Source organism: Octopus bimaculoides, chromosome 3 (assembly GCF_046866305.1).
Source record: "Octopus bimaculoides isolate indiv1 chromosome 3, ASM4686630v1, whole genome shotgun sequence".
NCBI lineage: Eukaryota > Metazoa > Mollusca > Cephalopoda > Octopoda > Octopodidae > Octopus > Octopus bimaculoides.
This window is the reverse complement of record NC_142930.1, coordinates 65,580,134-65,603,846: the sequence shown is the minus strand read 5'-3', so window position 1 is coordinate 65,603,846 and position 23,713 is coordinate 65,580,134. Positions and strand designations below refer to the sequence as shown.

Here is a 23,713-nt window from a genome sequence, read left to right as displayed (position 1 = left end):
GATAGTGGTAGCACCTTGAATAAAGCCGCATGGATACGTATAGCCTGGATGAACTTATAATGCAATTGAACCAACTGGATGCCACATCTTAGCATATCTAGGCAGCAGAAACACGTCTCGGACAGAGATTTAAAGTGGATGTATTGTTTGTAATACTGTAGTAAACAAGCTTTTGAGGATGTATAATTCTACATTCTTATTTTTAATGTTTTGTTTACATACATAACCAGTAGAGAGCATCGAAGAATATCGCCTTGTCCTCGGTTCCAAGATTCGACAAGGAAGGCAAGGAACTCAGTCCCATCATTCATGATAAGGAGGAAGAGTTTGGAAGCTGGAGACAGTGGGAAGAGCTAAAAAGAACTGACAAAAATGCATAAGAGAAGCCCGATTCTCCCCCTCCCCTCCGATGAATTGCAGTTCTCAGTTCTTCGGAAAAGAAAAAATCTAATAGAACTACTAAATGAACTGGAGAAAAAGGAAGGAATATCGCAATGGGCTCCGATTTTGTGGAGTTTCCAGGTGACAGACAGCTAGCAATAACTACAAATCTATAAACTACAAATGTGCAAATTTGTATAAGATGGTGATTTCGTGCCAAGTCCGACAGCAGAGATGTTTTTAGGGACCTCGGGTATAGTAATTTTGACGAGTTATAGGAGGTTATTGTTATGAGGGTTAATAGTTTTCATGTTCTTTTGAAGTTAGGTCATATATTATTTTAATTATTGTTGAATGTAGTTTTATATTTAATTTTAATTTTTATCAAATTTATACGTTTCATTGTATGACATACTTATCTATTTTCTCCTACTATATGCTATAACACCCGTTCTTTAACGTTTATTGCATGCAAGCACGAGTCTTTGAAGTTAATAATAAATAAATTATTAATGTTAAAGGCGCCGAGCTGGCAGAATCCTTAGCAGGCCGGGCGAAATGCTTAGTAGTATTGCTTTAAAAAGAAAAGAAAAGTCAAGGCGGCGAGCTTGTAGAAACGTTAACACGCCGGGCGAAATGCATCGTGGTATAACGGCTCTGTGAATTATTGTGAATACTGTTGTGTTACTTTGTGAAAACTGTCTCGGTGAATAATTGTGATTTTTGTGGAATTATTACGGTCGTATTTCACGTGAGCTGCTGCATTTTTCCCAGCTATGGCAAGTGGTAGTGTCTCCAGTATGGAGAGCTACGCCAAGGCCACTGCGGTGAGGAAGCCAGTGCAGCTGGAAACCAAGTTAATGAAGTTGGATATGGAGGAGGTGACCAGAAGCAGGAATTTGATAGAAGTTGAGGGAAACTCGTACAAATTGTGTCCCCCAAAAGAGACTAAAGAAAATAAGATTCTGAGGACAGTAGTGTATCGTACACAGGCTGTCGAAACCGGTAAAATTGAAATGGTGACGGAAATCGAGGAGTGCCTGGGTGAAATTGTCAATGAAGCCACGTACATCAACAGAGGAAGAAAGTTCGGTACGGTTGAGGTGAGGTTCGCCACTATAGAAGAGGCAACCAAGCATGCAACCAACATATTAAGAAGTGAGAAAATAGCATTGCTACCAAGTAATAGAGGAAGAAGAAGTGTAAAAATACGAATTCCCAGAGTTACACCAGATATCAAACCAGAGTGGTTGGTTGCAACTAGGGAGGAGCCGGAATTAGGACCAGTGGCGAAAACAAAAGTGCGCAAATGGTGGGGATTTGGACTCGAAATGTGGCTTTTTGCCACATTCAAGGACATAGAAAGAATTCCCTACCAGATAGAAGTGGAGGACGAGAAAATGTTAAATGTTGTAGTCGAGGGAAGGAAACCAAATTGTTATATATGCGGGGAGAGAGGTCATATGAAGGCCAAATGCCCCCTATATGAGTTCACACAGCCACAGCAAGAGAAAGCACAAACAGAGGAGGAAATAATTGTAGACCACACTGAGGAAATAAAAGAGAGACAGAAGTGTGAAACAGAGAAAACAAAGGAGAAGAACGAAAATGGAGCTACTAACCCTAAAAAGCGAAGAAAAATAAGTCAAAGGAACGGTCAACAGAAAACAAAAAAGAGATAAAAAAGCCAGAAACTAATAATGTACAAGAAGAGGAAGAGAGAACGGATAAAGATGTGAAATACAAGGGGCTTTTGATAAAGTACGAGAATTGCGAGCAGATGGAGAGAAAAGTCGAGAGGTTAGAAGAAATAATAAGAGTGAAAACGCCAGAGAAATGTGCTGAAAAATGCATTTTGACACGTGAGGAAAGATGCTTCGAGTGCATAAAAGAACTTGATGAAAATTTAATAACGAAACGGATATGGTTGGTGGAGACACCACCCCCTAGAACTGATTATTTGCAGTTGTTAAGGACAGACGTAACAATGATTAATGGAAGAAAGGTAACGTGAGTGTTTGAATTTTTTGAGTTACAAAACCGTTAAAATGTTTACATGACGTTGAACGTAAAAGTGAAAAACTGGATAAATGTAACCACCCGACTTCGGGGATCGAGTGGACATTGCGCCTCATTTTTGTTCATTCTTGCATATTATCATTTTATTTTAATTACCCCGATTTTATGTTTGCGTTTTATAACTGTCTTTATGTTTTGTGGTGTCTTAAAAATTCTTTGTGTAGCCCTTTATGGGTAATAAAGAAATCGGTATTTCGTCTGCCGTTACGTTCTGAGTTCAAATTCCGCCGAGGTCGACTTTGCCTTTCGAGGTCGATAAATTAAGTACCAGTTATGCACTGGGATCGATGTAATCGACTTAATCCCTTTGTCTGTCGTTGTTTGTCCCCTCTATGTTTAGCCCATTGTGGGCAATAAAGAAATAAGAAACGTTAGCACGCCGGGCGATATGCTTAGTTGTATTTCGTCTGTCTTTACGTTCTGCGTTCAAATTCCGTCGAGGTCGACTTTGCCTTTCATCCTTTGGGGATCGATAAACTAAGTACCAGTTGCGTACTGAGTCGATCTAATCGACTAGCCCCCTCCCTAAAAATTTCGGGCCTTGTGCCTAGAATAGAAAAGAATAAATAGATTATTAATGCTATTGAGACGGCGAGCTGGCAGAATTGTTAGCACAGTGACAAAAATACTTTGTTTTGACTTCAAATACCACCGAGGTCGGTTTCATCCTTTCGGGGTCAATGAAACAAATACCAGTTGAGTGCTGGGTTTAATATAATCGACTACCCCTATCTCTAGGCCTTGTGTCTATATTAGAAAGGATTGTCGTAGTTTGCTTTGAAGAGATACGCTTTATTAAGTAGGTGGATGGGTGGATAGTGGGCAAATGGCTAAGTGGGGCAAATTGAATAATTTCTGATTTATTTTCTCCCTACGTGTTTGAAACCGTTTATATTGTAAATATTGCAGTCATTATTTTGTATTGTTGCATCATCTTTGGAAGTAAAAATTAGTCAGCATAGATGTTACTAAAGCTGAGCTTGAAACAGGTACTTTTTATTTTTCAAGAAAATTTCCCCCAAAATTCGACTCTATTGTAATTGAGGTTGCTAATAAAATATCTGGGTAAGTTTTGGTGTTTAACAATGAAAATTCTTTTCTCTGTTGGATTCCAAATCAATTTTTTCCCACGCTATTATCTAATTTTATAATTTCAATTCAAAAAAAAAAAAAAAAAAGAGAGGAAGTCTTAAGTGGGGCATAATGAGTAATATTCAGTTTCAATAATTCCTTATTTTAACTGCATGGTGCATAAATATAGCAGAATAAGAACCATTCAATCAGATCATGAAGAAGCTATTGAGTATATATTTTTTGCATCTCTGATCTTTCTGATATCTGAGGATGGATATTGATGTGTATGAATCTTTTTTCAAATGTAATCCAGGAGTATTGAAGAAGCAAATTTACCTTACTTTGTCTTACTTATTTTGCCCCATCTAAATTTTTTTTTTTAATTTTTACTTGCTCAAAAAGAACGGAGATAATTTCCTGAATATGTTATAGTGTATTTAGGGCATTTAGAGAAGGTAATTTGTTTAGCGGATAGAGTTTCTGTAAAGATTTTTTATTTTCTCAAAGTAAATATTACTCACCCAGAATAAATTTTCTCCCGGGATTACTTAATAAAAAAGATATTTTTGTGTTTTTGTTCATTTTTATTAACAAAAGATTTTAGAATACTTAACACCCAGGTGTACAATCTATCTGAAGGTGACACTACTAATTTAAATTATTGCCAAAGGTTGAAAGTCTCAACATCTCAACATACCCTCTGTCATTTAAACTACATTAGAATAATGTTATTCAACAGGACATTTGCAACAATACTTTGGGAAAGAGTCATAAATCTTTCTGTAGTTATTCGTTCTTCATGGGACTTCCGAACGAACTTTCAAGAACAGTAAGATCGAGAATTAATATATAAAACTTCGCTGCATTCATAAGAACATGATGTCATTGCATACACAGAGAAGAGCAAATTAAACTAATTCTTTTCGAAATATTAAACTATAAAGAATTAATTAAGTTTGCTCTTCTCTCTGTATGCAATGATGTCATGTTCTTATGAATGCAGAGAAGTTTTATTTATTAACTCTCGATTTTCTTCCTCTTCAAAACAAATGAAATTAATGGATGTTTCCATTTTTTCTCAAATGAATCATCAGTAGTTGCAGTTCATATTCTAATTGGTTTAGAAACATTTTCTTTGAATTTTCCCCTGGAATAATTGCCGCGGTGTTTTTCGAATTCATATGCAGTCGTGTCCTAACTTTTCGAGAAATCTCACTTTCGTTGTATCTGTTGCTCACGGGATGTCTGCGGCGTTGGCGGTGGTATTGATGTGTAAGTTTGGACGACATATCTCCATTTAACAACTTCATGGTAACATATTTCATCACAGTTGTTTCTGTTGGATGATATAAGCGGCTTAATACGAGAAGCTGGCGTATAGTCAGTTCTTTTTTTAGACTTTCAACTGACTGGGGATGTTTCTTTACCAGAAGTCGTTCATAATGTTTGCGGTCTAGAACGAGTAATTCTACTTCGCCAGCTACTGTTGTTGTGTCCAGATGTTTACTGGTGTCCAGTACTATTTCCAGGGAACCTATGTAAGTGGGAGAGATAAAAAGAGTGTAAAATAAAATATAATGATACATTACACACTAGTGTAAAGAAACTAGTTAACCTTTAGAAATTATTTAAAACGTACAAGAAAATCCATTTGTATGTGTGTGTGCGTGTGTAAAGAGATTTATGGGTGATTAAACTGATTTTGATATCTTGAACTTCGTAATTGCTTATTTGACGTTCGTAAAATCGATTTTGTTTTCGTTCCAATTTCACTTCAGCTCGATTAGCATATCTTGTGGACGCCCTGCCGCTCCTCGTTTCATTGTAAATCCCAACGAAATACTTACAGATCAGCCGATGATTAACGGAAGGCATACGGTTATGATACTGGCTCAGTCTTTGTCAGATTCAGCAAGTTGTATTGCTTGGTTTGCCCACCGTAGATTGTTGAAGAATTTTCACCTGTGCCCAAGGCGAAACTTTATTTAAAATAAGTCAAACAATTTTCCTCCCTTTTTATTCACTGTTCGCAGAGTATACAACTGATATTTATGAAATGTTTTATTGAAATAAACTTTATGGATCACTATGATTTTACGAACGTCAAATAGGAAATTACCCTTCAAATATTTATTTTATAAGTTCTAGAGAATGAAATACAAACTGATTCAAGTGTTAGCATGAATTCAGAGTATTTCCTTTCCGAACTAGATATACACTACAAACAACTGGTATATAAAATCAGGCTCAAGCTGGAGACTAAAACAGTTTGATCCATAAAATATCCCCTACACTTGTTTTAATTATCCTATACAAGTATTTTTTAAATGTTAGCCTCAGAGAATAAAGAAATAATATAAGCTAAATTTGTCAACCTTAAACTTAACGATGCTTGTTTTCGGGTGAAGATAGTAAGAAAACTAAAGCAGCTTGTGTATATCAAAGATTCTGATGACATCGCTATAGAAACAGATACATTTAATCTCCTTGTTCACTCAGTCATGTCATAATTATTTTACCCACACTCTCCTCTTCGGATTGAAACAAAATGGTCTTGGGTTAGAAGGAGCACAACTCTTCAATATCAGCTCTCAGAAAAAAAAAAAAAAAAAGGAAAAGCATTTGTATTGAGCAGCTATCAACAAATTCAAACTAGTCTTTGGCAAGCTAAAATGTAAGATTTACATAACACAAATGAGGTTACTGTCAGATGAGGTTAGTGGTATGAAATTCTTTTATTCACTAAATACCAAGGGCAGTGGAAAGGCTGCAACAACATAAATAGTTGTGCCCCAACATGACCAAACTTCAGAATCTGGAACAAGCAAATAAATATAAATTAATTTTAATTATTTTTTTTTCTTTTACTTATTTCAGTCGCTGGACTGCAGCCCTGCTGGGGAACCATTACGTTTTTCATGCATAATTATAGACACAATAATTTCTAAGATCTCACCAATGTGTTCGTTGGAACTAAGAAGTGATATTTTCTGCACTCTGGAACGTCGCTGTCTGTTGTGGTGGGCTGTCTTACCATTTGATCTGTTTCTGAAGATATAATGTAGATATAATTAGGCAAGCGCACGCACTCAAGCAGCCCCCTCCCCCCGATTTACTAGAGTACCAAAACTGATGGTAATGAAAAGAAAGCATCGTAATCAACTGAATAATAAGTTTCACGAACTGTAATTAAACTAGTGTTAACATGTTTTATGAATTATATTAACCTGGTGAATGAAGTAAGCAGTAAAATGCTAAAGAGAAATAATTATATGGTAAAGAAAAGACAATACCAGAAAATAACTAATGTTATTTTAAACATTCAAGTAAGTACGGGAAAAAATTCTGGACATGACTCAACCATAACTTGCCAGCGTATAAGACACACGTTTTTATTTTTATATTTTATTAAAAACATTTTTAAATAGTATATCCTTGCGAGAGGTAAACAAACTTTTTTAAACAGCTAGTCGTGCTACTTCAGGCTGATGACGAACAAAGACTCGGAAACATGTCCCTGAATGCAGGCTAAGTTGGGTGGAGGAGTTTGTCTCCCCCTCGCAAGGATAAGGACACAGGAAATGTGTCAAGGCCTAATAGGAAGCGGTTCAGCTTCCTAGGGCTAAATAGCAGTAGTATATTCCCTTATTGGGACTGTCACGTTAAGTTGGCAGTATACAACTATTTTTTAATGCCCTACTTCTAATACGGTTGCATTACAACTGGGAGACCGAGCATCACAGCCGCCTTAGCAGCATTATAGTTACAAATACATGCACTGGTCCCAGTGGCGGTTAGTAGATAAAATTAATTGGGGTGCTGCTTCAGAAAATTTTAGCCGTTATTTTAATATTGTGTAAAAGGAAACAAACATATAAAAAGATCTGATCCTACCAATTTTCTTTATCTATCTATCTACCTATCTAAATACTCCCCCCCACACACACACACACAGTGCTCTCTCTCCCTAGCGTGAAGCTTCCTATCTCGGACATGTGAGCATGCGCACAACAGCCAAACACCGCGTCGCTAGAACTGTGAGGTGCACTGTTCTATACAAGGATTTTTGTATTTTTTTCATAAACTATGGGACGGCTACTGACATTAAGCTTAAGGATTATATAATGTACAAGTATAAAGAAAGAATTAAAGATAAAAGGACTCATTATATTGAATGTTATCGATAGGGGGTGCTGAAGTTCCTCAGTGCTTATACACGATCCGCCACTGACTAGGCCCTATAGTATCAAATCACAGCATAGATGAGAATTGGGTCGTTAGACATGCGAGAAACCCGGGCCTACCGAATGCTGTATGCTAAGGTGCAGGATAAGCTTAAGTCCGCTAGGTACAATAATTATTATTAATAACAGAATATTGAAAACAAGTCAGATTATCAGTGTGTTAGCGCAAACTTACGAAAAATTACATACGGTACGCCGACAGTTATGCGGAGATGTCGCATCATCTCATTTAACCTCCTTTTCTTCCATTACCTACACCTGATATATGTCATACACAAGGCCGGCTCATGGTATCGGCAATTCGGGTAGTTCAGCTTGTCCGGGGCGCTAGCAACCCTAGGGCCGGCCCTGGTCTTACATTATTCAATGACCATGTTACATTTAAGAAATATTATCTAAAGGAATGTTAAACTTTTATCCGTCTACCAGCTATTTGTAATGAATGGACGACGACAAAACCATAGCGGTTGTGCACTACCCTGGTGGCCAATCGCAGAAACACTAAACATCATCACCAAAAATACAACTTTTACAACACTCCTGATGAAAATATAAACAACTATACAGTTGATCTGAAAGAAGATAAAATTGAAATCGGTTCTTATATAACGTAGATTATCTACGATAAATTTATTGTGTCATACTTTATAGACTTTTGAAGAACCATAAATACTAGAACGTTCTCTCATATGCAGCTCATGAGGGAACCGTCTGCTTTGGAAATTTCGGCGAAAACAAATGCCATTGTTCTTGATAACAGCAATGCATTTGAATGCATCTGTTACAAGAATATCTTTGTTAAATTGCAGTCGAAGGTCCAGAAGTTTACTATTAAACTGAACCATTGGAGTGTGCGCTGATCACGTGCTCTTTTTCCATTTTGGTGTTCTCGAAGGATCGATTATGTTGCCCACACACATTTTTCTGTACATTAACGATCTACTCAGTGTCATTTCAAACAATATTCACTTCTAGATATTTGTGATGACTGTCGTAGACACAGATGTGGGTTTTGTAATTTCTTGCTGAACAACCTGCACAGATAAAGTTACAGTGATAAATTGTTTGTGCTGTACATTAATTCAGTGCCTCGTATCAAATCAACATTACCTGTGAAGGTGCAGGTTGTGCCATACGTCAGATGTCGAAGTGATCGTAGAGTAACGTGAAATGAGGTGCTTTGCTCAAGAGCACAATGCACCGTGCGGTCCAGGAATCGAACCCACTATCTCACAATCGTGAATGCAACACCCTAATAACTAGACAACGCGCCTTCACTATAGGAGTCCCACTTTCATATCTATGACTTCCACTGCGGTACTCCTCTCATTGGAATACTGTGGCCCCATTGGAATACTGCTCGTATGTCTGTGACCTCCACTGCATCTATGTCAATGATCTTTATTGGAGAATTGCCTACTTATCTGGGGTGATACTACAGCTACATATGCAAACAAATCAGATGATATCCAAAAGAAAGCAAGAATACTGATAGGCAAAATATCCAACAGTAATGCATAATTCTTCTTGCTCATGAACATACTATCTCTCCTCTCTGTTTCTTCTGCTACAATAATATCCATTTATATATTCATACTTAAATCCATAAATCTAGTCATACATACAACCACTTACATATATGCGTAAGTACATAAATTGATGTACTCATGTATACATTTAAAATACGCTCACATACATACATGCATACATACTTCCATACATAAATACATACATACATACATGTTTGGACGCGAATGTGGTTAGAAAAATACACGAGAAAGAGGATATCTATGGACCATTGATAAGGAGTTTGCAAATCCAATACCCAAGATGCATTTTCATCTTTATACCTTTTATTATTGGGGCAACGGGATACATATAATCCTATCTAGAGCAAAGTATGACGACTCAGAATCTTGGTTAGCAAATCAGTTCCTTAATTCATATACTGCAAATGATCACGATATCTGGCACTATAAAAATCTGCAAAGATCTTCTTAAGATTTAAAGGATGATGGTTAAAATAAGATACTTTCCTTCACAACTTTACTACCAAGTAGGTGACCGGTCAAAATTTACTCTAAATTAATAAGACAAAGAGAACATACATACATACATACATACATACATACGTGCATACAGATATGTGTATCTGTGTATGTATATATGCAGAGCCGGCCCTAGGGTTGCTGGCGCTCCGGGCAAGCTGAACTTCGGCGTGTACAGGCTGACGGTCGTGGAAATTTCCTTGTCTTTGTCACGCCCTCCTTGGCGCCCCCTAGCACATGGTGCCCCAGGCGACTGCTCGATTGCCGGTACCTTGAACCGGCCCTTTATATATATATGTACTTACATACTTATATTCACGCAGCATATGTGACGAATCAGTTGATATCTAAATTCAATGAAAAAGTTCTGTTTCTAGGTTAGAAACAATTTTTCTCCATTGCTAAGAAATTAAAAAATAAAACCAGGAAACGTGCACACGCACACACACACATACACAATCACATACATTCATACAAACATGTGAGCATGTGATTGCGTGTATGTGTCTGTGTGTGTGTGCACGGTGGTAGCGAAACCTTATGGTAAAGCAACCTTGAACACTATTTTATAAAAAGAACGCCATATGTTGAAATGACGTCACACTGAGTTTATAAATATTGAAGAGGAAAAATATAAGTAGCAAATAAAAATAGTTTAGAAATCTATTAATAGTACACTCTACCAACTCATAACAATATATTTCACTCCCTTTCATTAATTCAGTTAAACTCACAATTTTAATCATCACGCAAACCGACCGGACTAGGAATCACTTGAAAGACTAACACTCGGCTTTTATTTGACTGACTTTTGTTTAAACAACTTCATATATCTCCAATCCGCCACCGCACTCCTACATACACCCATACAAGCTAATATAAAACACTACCTGCATCAAAGCTCAAGGAAAAATAGAAAGAATCAGAGGTTCTTCCCGAACCATAAGCTCATAAGGCCAGTTTCCCAGATACTGAGGTGTATATCTTCCCCACCTGGACGGGACACCAGTCCGTCGCAGGATCATTCCCTTTTGTCGGCAGAGTGGACTGGATCAATGTGAAATGAAGTGTTTTGATCAAAAACATAGCACATTGCCCGGTCCAGGAATCGAAACCACAATCTTACGAACATGAGTGCAACACCCTAATTATTAAGCTACGTGCCTCTACTACTGCCTATATATTAACTACAGTTACCCAAAATCCATCCACTACTACACGCGCGTGCACACGCACGCACGCACATACACTCGCACACACACAGACACAGACAGACAACGCTCTGATATTTTCCACCTCGAATGAAACTACTACCGGTCATTGTGAGTCCTTGAAACTGGATACCACGAACGGTTGGAACTGTTAAATCGCTGCTGTCCCCCATCGACATCGTGAAGTGGAAAAAAATAGTGTCTAGACTATCACAAGTAATCAGTGACTCTATGCAACAATATCATCACTGATTAATGTCATTCACCTTTTTTTCTCATTTTAGAGCAACTTTATGTCTGGAGACAGCTCAAAGAAGCCCTCTATCCTGACTATTTGGCTCTTACCGTGAAGCATGGTGGTGGCTCTGTGATGATTTGACCAGCTATATCAGAGAATTCTCTTGCTTCTTTATTTGTTCTACATGGCACAGTTAACGCCAAGTATTATCTAAATATTTTGGATGTTTATGTCCACCCTATAGTACAAACACTGTTCCCTGATTATAGCGCAATATTCCAGAACATTACTGCTCCAATTCGCATGACTAATGTGATTTAAAACTGGTATGAAAAACATAAAAAGTGAAGTAGACCACTTGGGTTGGTCTTCACAATCACTGGATCTCAATATAATCAAACATTTATGGTGCATTTTGGAGCAGCAAGTGAGGAGACGCTCTCTCCCACTATCGTCGCAGAAAGTTCTAAAACAGGTATTAGTTAAAGAAAGACTCAATATTCACCCAACAACACTTCAGAAGCTCTTCGAGTCAATCCCTCGACATATCAAAAGCTGTGGTCGATGCTAAAGGTGGCCCAACCCCATAGTAAATAAATCTTCTATATAGTAAGGTGTTTCCATTTTGCGCTACCGCTGCGCGCGCACACACACACACACACACACACACACACACACACACACACACACACACACACACACACACACACACACACGTGCGTACGTACACGCGCACGCACGATTTTATTAAAGCAGAAAAATACTTCCCAAACTGATACACAGAGTTTTACGCGATCGTTAATCAGACAGCTTATCACAGTTGTCTGATGAGCGACCACATGAAACTCTGACTAACTGTTTGTGGAGTTTTCTTTCAATTTCCGTCTACCAAATCCACTCACAAGGGTTTGGTCGGCCCGAGGCTATAGTATAAGACACTTGCACAAGGTGCCGCGCAGTGGGACTGAACCCGGAACCATGTAAGAAGCAAGCTTCTTACTACACAGCCTCGACTTTTATTGAAACCGAAGTTGAGTGTTTGACTCGTGATCTGAGTTTCACGCACTGCGATCTTCAGGCGAAACATTATACTCTAAAACAAGTATTGAGCACTCCTTTCTCACTCGATAGACATTAAGCAACGTGTATATATATATATATATATATATATATATATATATATATATATATATATATATATATATATATATATATATATATATATATATGTGTGTGTGTGTGTGTGTACACATGTTTATATGAATAAATATATGTGCATGTATTATGTGCATACCTATTGACATGCATACACACTCATATATACATGAATGTGGTGTGTAGATGTGTGGATTTGTATAGTTGTGTGTGCGTGCGTGTGCGCTATGAGGGAGAATGTGTGGGCGTAGGTATCTGTATGATCTGTATGAATATCAGGTATACATATAGTTAACTAGATATGTGCGTATATATATATATGTATGTAACTATATGAAACATATGTATGTATGTATGCATGCATGTATGTATGTACGTACGTACGCACGTACGTATGTGTGTATATCTGCTTGTGTTGAGCGTGTGGGGAATTGTGTATGCCTGACCATTCATTTATCATTGACTTTGAAAGCAGACTTAAGGGATGCCTGTGTAGACTTGCTTTAAAGTAGGCGATAGATAACGAGACCGAAGCAGCGAGATAAGAACAAGTTGCAGACAAGTAAACAGATTTAAGTCACTCCTTATCAGATTGTCAATTTATCCCGCAATTATTTCTTCACTTATATCTTACGTTGATATTAGTTCGGCAAAATTCGATTCTATTTCTGTCCATAACTCCGGTTGTTGAGATTTATGAAGCGATAAATCCATTGAAACTTCCACTTCGCCTCTGAAAATAAAGTTAGATAAATAAATTGATATTTTCTGTTTGTTTGCTTGCGTCTTAGTTTAAGCCTGAAGTCAGCCTTTATTATTGATAAAATCAATCAACAGAATCCTAATCGTAACCATCTCGCCTTTACATTTTATTTTCCTCGTGTTAAATATATCTAGGATTACATTATTTAACGTGTCATTCATTCTTTCCCTTTTTTAAAGATGATAGTTTGCGATTTGAAAGATATTTGGCTGCTGTTTCCAGCCGTCGGATTTGCTCTCACTGCACGGTATTTGAGATAAATGCATTTTCTACTATGCTATGCTATGTCACCGGCATTTAGTTCCTTGAAGTCGTAGGGGCGTCGTCGAAACGTACGGCATGCCTTAGGTATTTTAGAATTAGTGGAGTTCGTCCCCCTCATGATCTAATCACAATCGAATTCTTCCAGAAGAAGAGAAAGGGACAGACTCTCCGAAAGAAAGAATTAGAGAAAGAGAAGAATCAATCCCATTCAAGATTGGTATTTTATTTATCGATCCCTAAATTAAGAAAGAGCAAAATGCGTCAGTTAATGCATTACTCACTGTTCGCTATGTATCAGAGATGACAGGTTTCGTCTAGGCATGTAATAGCAGGATACGTCATTGATAAGCCTCAAGAAGGACGAGACACATCTGGCATTCCTGTGAGTCACTGCTGGGATGATGTTTGTCTCGATCCGATATATATTATATTTTTAACACACCCTATTTATAAAGAGATGTTCTTTCATATAAACCCCACAGCATCATACCTGTCAATGATGTATATACATTAAGTATGATATATAAATGACTATTTTAATTTAATGCTGTTCAATTGCGTGCACCTAGTTCCACTTATATTAAGTTACTGTTTGAGCCCTAAGGTTAATGGCATTGTTTGGTGCAAATCTTAGAATCTTAGCCAAGGAAAAGTCTCAAAATTGAAATTTCAGAGAGGCCGAAAGTTAGAGATACGTCTACATGTTAGGTATATGTAACGAGTCTATATAGTCTGTATATATAGTCTTTCTCTACAGAGATAAACAAAGTAGACTCGCCAACATCGACCTGCTAAGAATAGAAGCCAAATCAATCTCAAATCATATACCGTCATCAAAGTGGTACATCACATTATCGTGTTTTAGATCAGCGGTTCTCAACTTTTTTCTGCATCACGGACAGGTTTCATGCGATACAGTTTTTCTTTTTCGCGGACCAGGGGATCATACGCATGACAAAACTCAATAAAGTGCATAATATATGGAGTGAGCGTATGCTTTTGATCACTAAAACAAATCATTTGTGCAGGTTGTCCAGCAAAAACTGAACACTGATACATTGTCTTCGACAGAAGATTCCATCATATGATTTAATTATTACATATATAATACATTACATATATAATACATTACATATATAATACATTACATATATAATACATTATTATATATGATAATTATTACATATACAGTATAATACATATATAATGCATAAACACCCAGCAGACTGCAATAATCAATAAAATAGAAATAAAACTTTAGAAAGTATTCTTTCGGTGTGGGCCGGTGGTTGGGGCTTCTGTGCTAGATATACCATGTCTGTAAAAAGAACTGGAGGGTCACATCTCGAACACCTTCCATTATGGATTTGCTCGATCAGTGGTGCTAATCTATCGCTTGCTTTAACACTACTTCCTGATCCGTGTTTAGATGTCTTTAGCGGAGTCTACTCGGCTGCAAGCATTAAAGTTAGGTCTCCTGTCTTGATGATATTCCCTTCCTTTTCTTTCCACATTTCTCGGAGGCTCTGAAGAAGTGTCATGGACGCTCCTTTTCATCTTCACAAAAATCCTCAACAATAACTACTACTAGTGCTGCTACTACTTCTGCTGCTGAAATCATATCATGTATCTGGTTAGTAGGTAGTCTGTTGAGTCTGAGAAAGACGATTACGTAATTTCTTTGCTGAAAGACCAGCACAGATGACTAATTTATAGTGACCAAATGTTTGTGCTGTACACTAGCTCAACCCCCTCCCATCAAATCGACATTGCTTGTACAGATACACCGTGTGGCACGTCAAATCTATCAGTGATCGCAGAGCAACGTGAAATGAAATGCTTTGCGCAAGACCACACACAACGTACCTCCCAGTCCGGGGTTCGAATATACGATCTCGCGGTCGTGAGTGCAACACCTTAACCACTAAGACACGCACTTTCACGTCCTGTATCTACAGTGATTCAAAAGGGGAAGAAACACACTCGTAGTGGAAATAATGCTATCCTCTCTTTATGGATTGTTTACCGGGTCAGTTGACGCATCCTCGTTAATTGCCTTGTCAGAAGAACAACTCAACCAGTCGCAGTGACTTGAGAATAAGTCAGTTAAATATAAAGTATTCCTAGCATTCCTGATACGAAGTCGAGACCCAGTGATTAATCCAGTCGGCCATTGTGTGTCTATTAAACTACAGAAAAATAATTGCTATAAACATAAGCTATAAAGTACTTACTTTAATATGAAATATATGTTTTGAACGGGTTGCCCCTGTCGGGCAATAACCGCCCCGAACTGATACGACTCCTTTCGTAGAGAGATAACCAGTTGTTTACGATGTTTGGGTGACCATTCTTTGAAAATAGGATTTCTTAAGACAAATTGTGTTTTTTCTTGCCATTCTAAATTGAGTACTTCTCGGACAGTACGGTTATAAAGGAGTCGATTCAGAACAAGTAGATCGCATTCTTCATCTGCCAATACTGACGCCGTTCGTGTACAGTCACGTATCAATGCCACATCACCAAACACAAATCCTTCTTCTGTGAATCAGAAAAACAAAGACCGATGTTTATCCAATTAGATATCAGTGTACTTCAGCTAACTGTTATAAGTGGTCTGACCAATAAGTATATAGACAGTAGCCATTGTAACGAAGCTAAAACATGCAGATTGAAGCCACCTGGAACAGATTGACCTTGAATTCTGCTGTGCATGCGCACTACGTTTTAGCGTTCTAGCTCACTTCTGATGTTTACAGCAGTACTTGGAAGGAAGGTGTGTAGTATGTGATCGTCACATTGACCATAACAGAGAAAGTTGAGCAGAGAATCTACATAAAGTTTTGCCAAAAGCTTGGCAATACCTGATCAGAAGCCTACGCAAAGTTTTCAAAAAGTTTTCATCGTTCTCGACACAATCAAAGAGATGTTGAACAACTGAAACCCGAGTGTCTTTTTGGTCAGCTGAAAGCAGTTTTGACACAAACTTGGCAGACACGCGTCTCATACTTAAATCTTCAGTGATAATGAACTGAACTGAACCGTATCTAATTTGCACATTCTCTGATAACTCACAGCTGATGATTCGACGATTTTCCCTCATAGCTGCACGCACATCTGCAATGTTTTTCTTAGTTCTGTTGGTTGCGGATCTCCCAGAACGTTCGTCAATATCGATTTTTTTGGCAATCGTGGAAACGTCTGAACCACTCTTACACTTGTATGCGGCTCAGGCACTCCTCCCCATACACTTTCTGCAACTTTGCGAAGGCCTCTGAGCAGGTATCGCCATGACAACTTTCTCTGTCATGGTCAACGCGACGATCACACGCTACACACCTTCCTTCCAAGCATTGCTGTAAACATCGGAAGTGAGTTAGAACGTCGAAACTTAGTGCGCATGCACAGCAGAGTTCACGGTCAATCTGTGCCAGGCAGCTTCACTCTGCGCGCTTTAGCTTCGTTACTATGGCAACAATCCGGATACTTATTGATCAAACCTCGTATACAATATAAAAGAAACGACAACAAAAATCTTTAAGACATAAATTAGTAACCAGCACACTATTTCTTTCAACAGAAACTCTCGAAGTCTTCGTCGTCGTCCTCCTCCTCCTCCTCCGCCTCATCGTCATCATCATCATCATCATCATCATCATCAATCATCCTTGTCGTGGCTTTCGTTGTCGTCAGCGGCAGCAGAATCATTGTCGTCGTCGCCCATTGAAGAAAGAAGAATAAAGATAAGTAAGCCATTCTAGCAAACATATCAAATCAGATGACTTTTGTTATCTACTGTATACATAGATAAATTATGTATACATAGACAAATTAAGAAATGGAGTTAAACGCAGGTGTTATTCAAATCTTTATACTTCCGACATATGTCTCGAAGAAAACATTGATATTATTCCGGAGGGAATAAAATGATGTAAAACAATGCAAACATTTCGTCAGGGAAAAAAAAAGAGAAACAAAACACATCAATAAACCATTTTAACCGAATGTGATTACCGCGTATATGATGAAGAGGAACACTGGCAAGTTATTTAAAAAAAAAAAACAGTTGATAGATTTATCGTCAAAGGCAATTACACCACAGTATTAGATTTAAATCCTGTTGGCAGATTGACTTCGCTTCCCACCCCTCTGAAGTTTATAAAATAAGTATCAGCAGTACAACTTATCTAACTCGTCCTCTACAAAATAAGTCTCGTGTCTTGCGAAAGAAAGATCATTATTTAATCAATTCTTCCATTCTCTGGTTAAACAATGGATAATATATGATTTATCTATTAATACACACACACACACACACACACACACACACACACACACACACACACACACACACACACACACACACACACATGCACGCACACAACCACAATAATAGCTTAGGAGTGAAATTTAGGAGTTCTCGGTTTTCTGTGAATCGATTTTGATAAAACTTTTTCCCAGCTGGTTTGCACACTATGGCAACACCATTGTTATGTTTTCATTATTCCGTGTAACATTCTTTCTTTTTTATTTCAGATTCTTCCGTTTTGGGGTGAACCACGCTAATAGCTTTTAAATGAAAATAACCCATCTAGACAATTTTTTTCCCAGAAAATGAAGGGTAACGATACATGTTAAGCATACGTTGAGTATATATTTAACAGAAAACCAGAATAATGTTATAACATTTATCGACATAATGAATTATTTAGCCACATGAGCGCAAAGAAAGAAACGATCCAAGACTGTGACAGCTAAGGATTTAAGGAATATTGACCGCAAGTTACGTGGGAAACCTAGACGAACAAGCAAAGCCATTTTCACCGCCTCCGGACTTCCTCATATAACGAAAACCACTAGAAATCGCATCCTCGGGACCATGGCTTCCGTGTGAGAACCCTTGAAACTGCCTCCTCACATGAGTTTAAGGTTTCAATGGGCCCAAAAGTACATGACGTTAGACATGAGTTGTGTTCTGTTCACTAATGAAACCAGGGCCACCCTTGACGAACCTGACGGCTAGGCAAATGGTTGGGTCTATTTTGGAGATGAGCGTCACCAACGTTTACGACGTCAACAACAGGGTAGAGGAGTCATGACAGTTCCGTTTCAGATGATTGTAACAACGGTGAAAAAAATGTTAATGTTAATTTATTGATGTAGTCAACAAAATCCAAACCAAACAATGCGCAGACGCAAAATTAAAATTATAAATGGCGACAATCTACCCATCGAACACTATCACCCCTCTACCCTGCCCCTCCAACGCACCATTCTCCGAGCCTTCCGGTGACTCCAGTCCGCCCCCCACCTCGCACATCTTCCCCAACCTACCCCTTCCCACCTTCAAACAAGCCCACAACCTGCGTGACCTCCTGGTCCACAGTTTCTTCCCTAACCCCACCTCCAAACCTGGCTCGTTCCCCTGCTCCCGCTCACGCTGACGCACTTGCCCCTACCTCTCCAACTCCACCATCCTCACAGGCACCCATCACTGTCCCTATCATATCACCGACTCTTTCATCTGCACTTCTAGCAACGTCATTTACTGCATCTCCTGCTCTTTCTGCTCTTCTCTGTACATCAGTCAAACAGGACACCGTTTGGCTAACCGGTTCGCGGAGCGCCTCCGAGACATCAAACTCAGCCTGACACCCCGGTCTCACGCCATTTATGCTCTACAGGTCATTCACTATAACACTTGTCTGTGTTCGAATTGTCTTTGCACTGGGGCCTTCCGGACTCCCGCTTTCGCCGTGAACAAGAATTAATCTTCTCTCTTCGCTCCTTTGCGCCACATGGGCTCAACTTCCGTCCTCTCTTCATCTGACTCCCCTCCTCTCCTCGCTTCATGTGATACCTACTTCTTCTCTTCACTCCTACCCACTTTCTCTCTTCATTGATACCCCTCCAACCATTCCCCACCTCCACACACCTCCAACCCCTACCCCACACTTCCACCTCCACACGCCTCCAACCCCTACCCCACACTTCCACCTCCACACGCCCCACCCCTATCCCCACACTTCCACCTCCACACACTCCACCCCTACCCCACATTTTCCATCCCATATCCACATCCCCACCCACAACCCTACCCCCACGTTGCACATCCCACACCTCACCATACCTCACACCCTACCATACCCCACACCACCACACCGCACCACACCACTCCACTCCCACTAGTAATGAACACTTCCCAGCACCCACACTACATACCATCATCCGCACACCCACACACCATCATCCGCACACTCATGCACCATCATCCACACACACACACACACACACATCCACACACACACACACACATCCACACACGTCAAAGTCACTAGCCGCTATCCACACACACACACCAGTCGGTGGAAAAATTGTTTTACATGAAATCTGTCAGTGGAAAAAAAAAAAGAAGTTTGGGAACTGCCGTCATATGATCACTTCAGTTATAAGAAAGTTATCGTGTTAAAATCCAACCTCACATACTTCCCACTCCTGTTTTGTTATTTATTACTCTACGCACTTCTCATTTAAATTATTTATTGCATTATATCATAACGAATACATATTTGATCCTGTCGTTTTACGAATATAAAACATGATGAACATGGCAATACAAGCATAAAGTTGTAACCTGCAGTTTGAGTTGAGTTCATGTGGAAGTGATAGTTTATCCTTCCTTCGACACTTATGAGAAAGTAAAAGGAGAAAGTGACACACGACTTGGAAGTAAACTAGATTGAGGGGTAGAATGAAGGCAATGCACAAAGGAAAGTAGAAAGAGGGAGAAAGTAAACAAAGGTAGAAAATGAAATAAATGAAAACAGAAATAAAGAGAAGAGCTAAATAGAAAAACGACAAAGGGGCAATTGTTTAATTGACAAAGACTGGATGCTTTAATTCAGCGATTTTCAAACTTTTTGACTTGCGGACCCCTTTATATTTCAGGCTTTACCTTAGGGACCCCCTTATAAACGCTTATGAAATTTATACATAAATATTTCCTTAAAATATCATATATTTTTACATTTATTTATTTAACAGTATTTAACAAATAGGTTTATTGTCAATTAAAGGATTTCGATTAAAAAACATATATAAAATCAAATTGCCCATAAAAAGTATTTGCTGTCCACGGTCCCCCCTGTCTTGTCCTTGCGGACCCCCTGTGGTCCGGGGACCACAGTTTGAAAACCCCTGCTTTAATTGACCCTAAATTAATGACCTACGACAAAAATGCATTTCTTTTTTTTTGTCAGATGAAAAAAATGCAGGTAGACGATATAAGCTGAATCACTTGTCTTAGCTAAAGTTTATGGCAGACTCTCATAATTATCTTGTCGTGTCTTAGGAGGGTCATTACGCCAATAACAATAACACACGCACTGATTTAATAGTACTTCTTTACTGTTAGTCAATTAGTTAATTATCTAACCAACTAACTAATCGATCGTGTGATTAATGTGCTGGCTAAACTATCAATCAGTTGTTTGTTAGTCAAATGCTCTTCCGTCGCTATTCGCGACTTCTCTGAGTATTAGAGAAAGCCTTGGAGCAAAAGAGCAAGTCACTGAGACGGTCGCGAATAGCGACTAAAGGACTTGCTTTCAGTTGTGTTTTCTGCTCTGTAAACTTTTTTTTTGTTTCCACGTAATACACTCATTTCCACGATAACTCAATTCCGCGACGACTCAATTAAACGACAGCTCAAATCCGCGAAGACTCGCTTCCGCAACGACTCATTTCCGCAACGACTCATTTCTGCAACAACTCAATTCCGCGACGACTCACTTCTGCGACAGTTCATTTCCGCGCCGACTCATTCCGCGAAGACAACTAATCCATGTGCAAATATTTTTATAATGTTCTATATTTAAAAATTTTTTTTTTTTTAGTATATTTCTCTCTAGCCACTTGTTCACTTTTCATGCACACGGGTTGTACACTCCTTTCGATTACATGTTTTTTTTCTTTTCTCGCTACATGTAAATATTTGTAATGTTTCGCAGATCCGTTAAACTTTACTGTACTATTCAACGTTCATAGGCACATGCTCGCGTGCCTGCACCCAGCTACATACACGTACCTCAGTATTGTGCCTTAAATGCCTTGTTTCATCATGTCTGTACCTGCTCAGCACCTTTACCTGACTCTTCACATGCCGGATGTCTCATCATGCTCTCTGCGCCTTTTTTTTTCAGACACAATTTGCCTCTGTAAAGACTACAGGTTGGTCATGGTATACAAAGAGAAAGTTTGCCTGTCTCTCTCAACGCGCCACCATGCCATGCTTCATCGTTCTTGCTTAACCACAGCAAATGCCCACGACCACAGCCCCAGACTCATTTCGCCCCCGCACTTCTTTCAAGACATTTCTCACTGCATGCACACCTGCCTGAAAACTTTCACCTCATATCATGGATTGAGAATGCATTCATTCACTCGCCTCAGCTCCTTTCGCAGCTGCACAATTCTGTTGCTCATGTATATGCAACTCATGCGCACGCTCACTCAACGCTGCCCCAGTGATGTACTGACTCCACTATTCGCATGTAAAGCAACACTGAACTATTCGGATTCACTCGAATAGGCGCCTATCCTGAATACAAACCGCATGATTCTCTCTCCTGATATATACGATTTTTCTCGGCTTTGCATCACATTCATCTGCAACAAAATGCTTCATACTTTTCACAATTTTTAACGTTGTATTCGCATTTTTTGCACAGTGTACAGTCCTACAATTGTTTTCATTTGTTGTTGTTGGCACTCCGTCACTTACGACGTCGAGGGTTCCAGTTGATCCGATCAACGGAACAGCCTGCTCGTGAAATTAACGTGCAAGTGGCTGAGCACTCCACAGACACGTGTACCCTTAACGTAGTTCTCGGGAGATATTCAGCGTGACACAGTGTGACAAGGCTGACCCTTTGAATTACAGGCACTAAAGAAACAGGAAGTAAGAGTGAGAGAAAGTTGTGGTGAAAGAGTACAGCAGGGTTCGCCACCATCCCCTGCCGGAGCCTCGTGGAGCTTTTAGGTGTTTTCGCTCAATAAACACTCACAACGCCCGATCTGGGAATCGAAACCGCGATCTCATGACCGCGAGTCCACTGCCCTAACCACTGGGCCATTGCGCCTCCACTTGTTTTCATTTATGGCAGTTCTAAAATGAAAACACTGTATGTTTTGTACCATTACACATGCACTCCAGTCTCGCACACGTCCTGTATATTTCTAAACATGCACTCTCTTGGCCTTTTCTACACGCATTTTCCTTTAACTCTCTTTCCCTAGATCGTCCGTTTTCTTTTCTTTTCTTTTCTTTTTTTTCTTAGAAATTTTCTACGGAGAGTAAAGTAGTGCAGCTGAAGGTTCGAAAACGAATCTACACACCTGTTGCTTGTCAGAAGAATGTCTGATGCTTCGTGTTTTATCTCTATGCTAGGAGATTAATGAGAAACACCTGACATCCGAAGACGTTCGGTAGTCGAGGAAAGGTCAATCAATTGTTTTAGGTTTGGCCTACTTCTTGGCCGAACTTTATATAACCGATTGAAGGATTTGCTTCTCTCTGGATTTCAACCGACTAACTGAGAATATGGAATTTCTGTCTGTCTGTCTGTCTGTTTGCCCGTCTGTCTGTCTGTCTGTCTGTCTGTCTGTCTGTCTCTCTCTCTCTCTCTTTCTCACTCTGTTTCTCTGTCTGTATGTGTGTCTCTTTATCTTCAGTTTTCATCCGGTTAACCGAAAGCATCGGCCGAATGGAAAGGGACAACGCAATTCTTATCCATTTTTCCTCGCTGTCAGCAGACCGTTAACTTGGCTTCCACACACAGCTTTCAACACCCACTAAGAGCACGTGAGCAACAACATTGATTGTCACCAAAACTACTACGGCTATGTTTGTTATACTGACTATTTCTACAGGCAAATAAAATCTGTGAATATTATTCTTTTCTCTTCGATGTTGCTATTACGCTGTCTCATCCTACTTTCGACCATCTACATATAGTGACCCCGACGCAGAACAAGAATTTCCATTTCTACATCAAGTAACTTTTCATCTGTACGCTACAATTAGTAAATCCGACGTAAGAACCACATACGCCCGTTACATATTCTTTCTGTTCTTTAATGTCAATAAAGTTGTTATAATGGATTTTAATCACTTTATTTTCTTTGGCTTAGAGTTTTTAGAAATAATTGTCCTTGCCCGTCCAGAGATATCTAGTTTATGTGCAATCCAGCCCCCA

The 23,713-nt window shown here is 39.1% G+C and overlaps 2 protein-coding genes across 7 annotated transcripts in view; one reads left to right on the top strand and one right to left on the bottom strand.

The window, feature by feature from the left end:
- Positions 1-583: 583 nt before the first annotated feature.
- On the top strand, positions 584-23,619 carry LOC128247323 (uncharacterized). 5 transcript variants are annotated; one of them, XM_089349103.1, is made up of 2 exons: positions 584-2,386; positions 17,994-19,373. In XM_089349103.1, the coding sequence occupies exons 1-2, from the start codon at positions 2,162-2,164 to the stop codon at positions 18,021-18,023; spliced, it is 255 nt and encodes an 84-aa protein (XP_089205229.1). In that variant the 5' UTR covers positions 584-2,161; the 3' UTR covers positions 18,024-19,373. The 5 variants fall into 4 exon arrangements, 1 of the variants encoding a protein (XP_089205229.1); XR_016241064.1 differs by lacking the exon at positions 17,994-19,373 and adding an exon at positions 23,190-23,619; XR_016241065.1 differs by lacking the exon at positions 17,994-19,373 and adding an exon at positions 23,190-23,619 and having other exon boundaries at positions 584-2,391.
- Positions 4,098-23,713, bottom strand: part of LOC106878241 (cAMP-dependent protein kinase regulatory subunit) — a 57,569-nt gene continuing 37,953 nt past the window's right edge. Inside the window, exons 4-7 of one of the 2 annotated variants that reach the window (XM_014927410.3) lie at positions 15,692-15,998; positions 13,065-13,163; positions 6,491-6,582; positions 4,098-5,068 (exon numbers count right to left, since the gene is read on the bottom strand). In XM_014927410.3, the coding sequence (XP_014782896.2) occupies positions 4,590-5,068; positions 6,491-6,582; positions 13,065-13,163; positions 15,692-15,998 (977 nt within the window). In that variant the 3' untranslated portion in view covers positions 4,098-4,589. The remainder of the gene's footprint in view (positions 5,069-6,490; positions 6,583-13,064; positions 13,164-15,691; positions 15,999-23,713) is intronic. The other variant, XM_014927411.3, reaches the window with a different exon arrangement.

Coding starts and splice junctions, on each gene's coding strand:
- LOC128247323 (XM_089349103.1), top strand. CDS start 2,162: ATGGAGAGAAAAGTCGAGAGGTTAGAAGAAATAATAAGAGTGAAAACG. Junction 2,387..17,993: donor CAATGATTAATGGAAGAAAG/GTAACGTGAGTG, acceptor TTTTTATTTCAG/ATTCTTCCGTTTTGGGGTGA.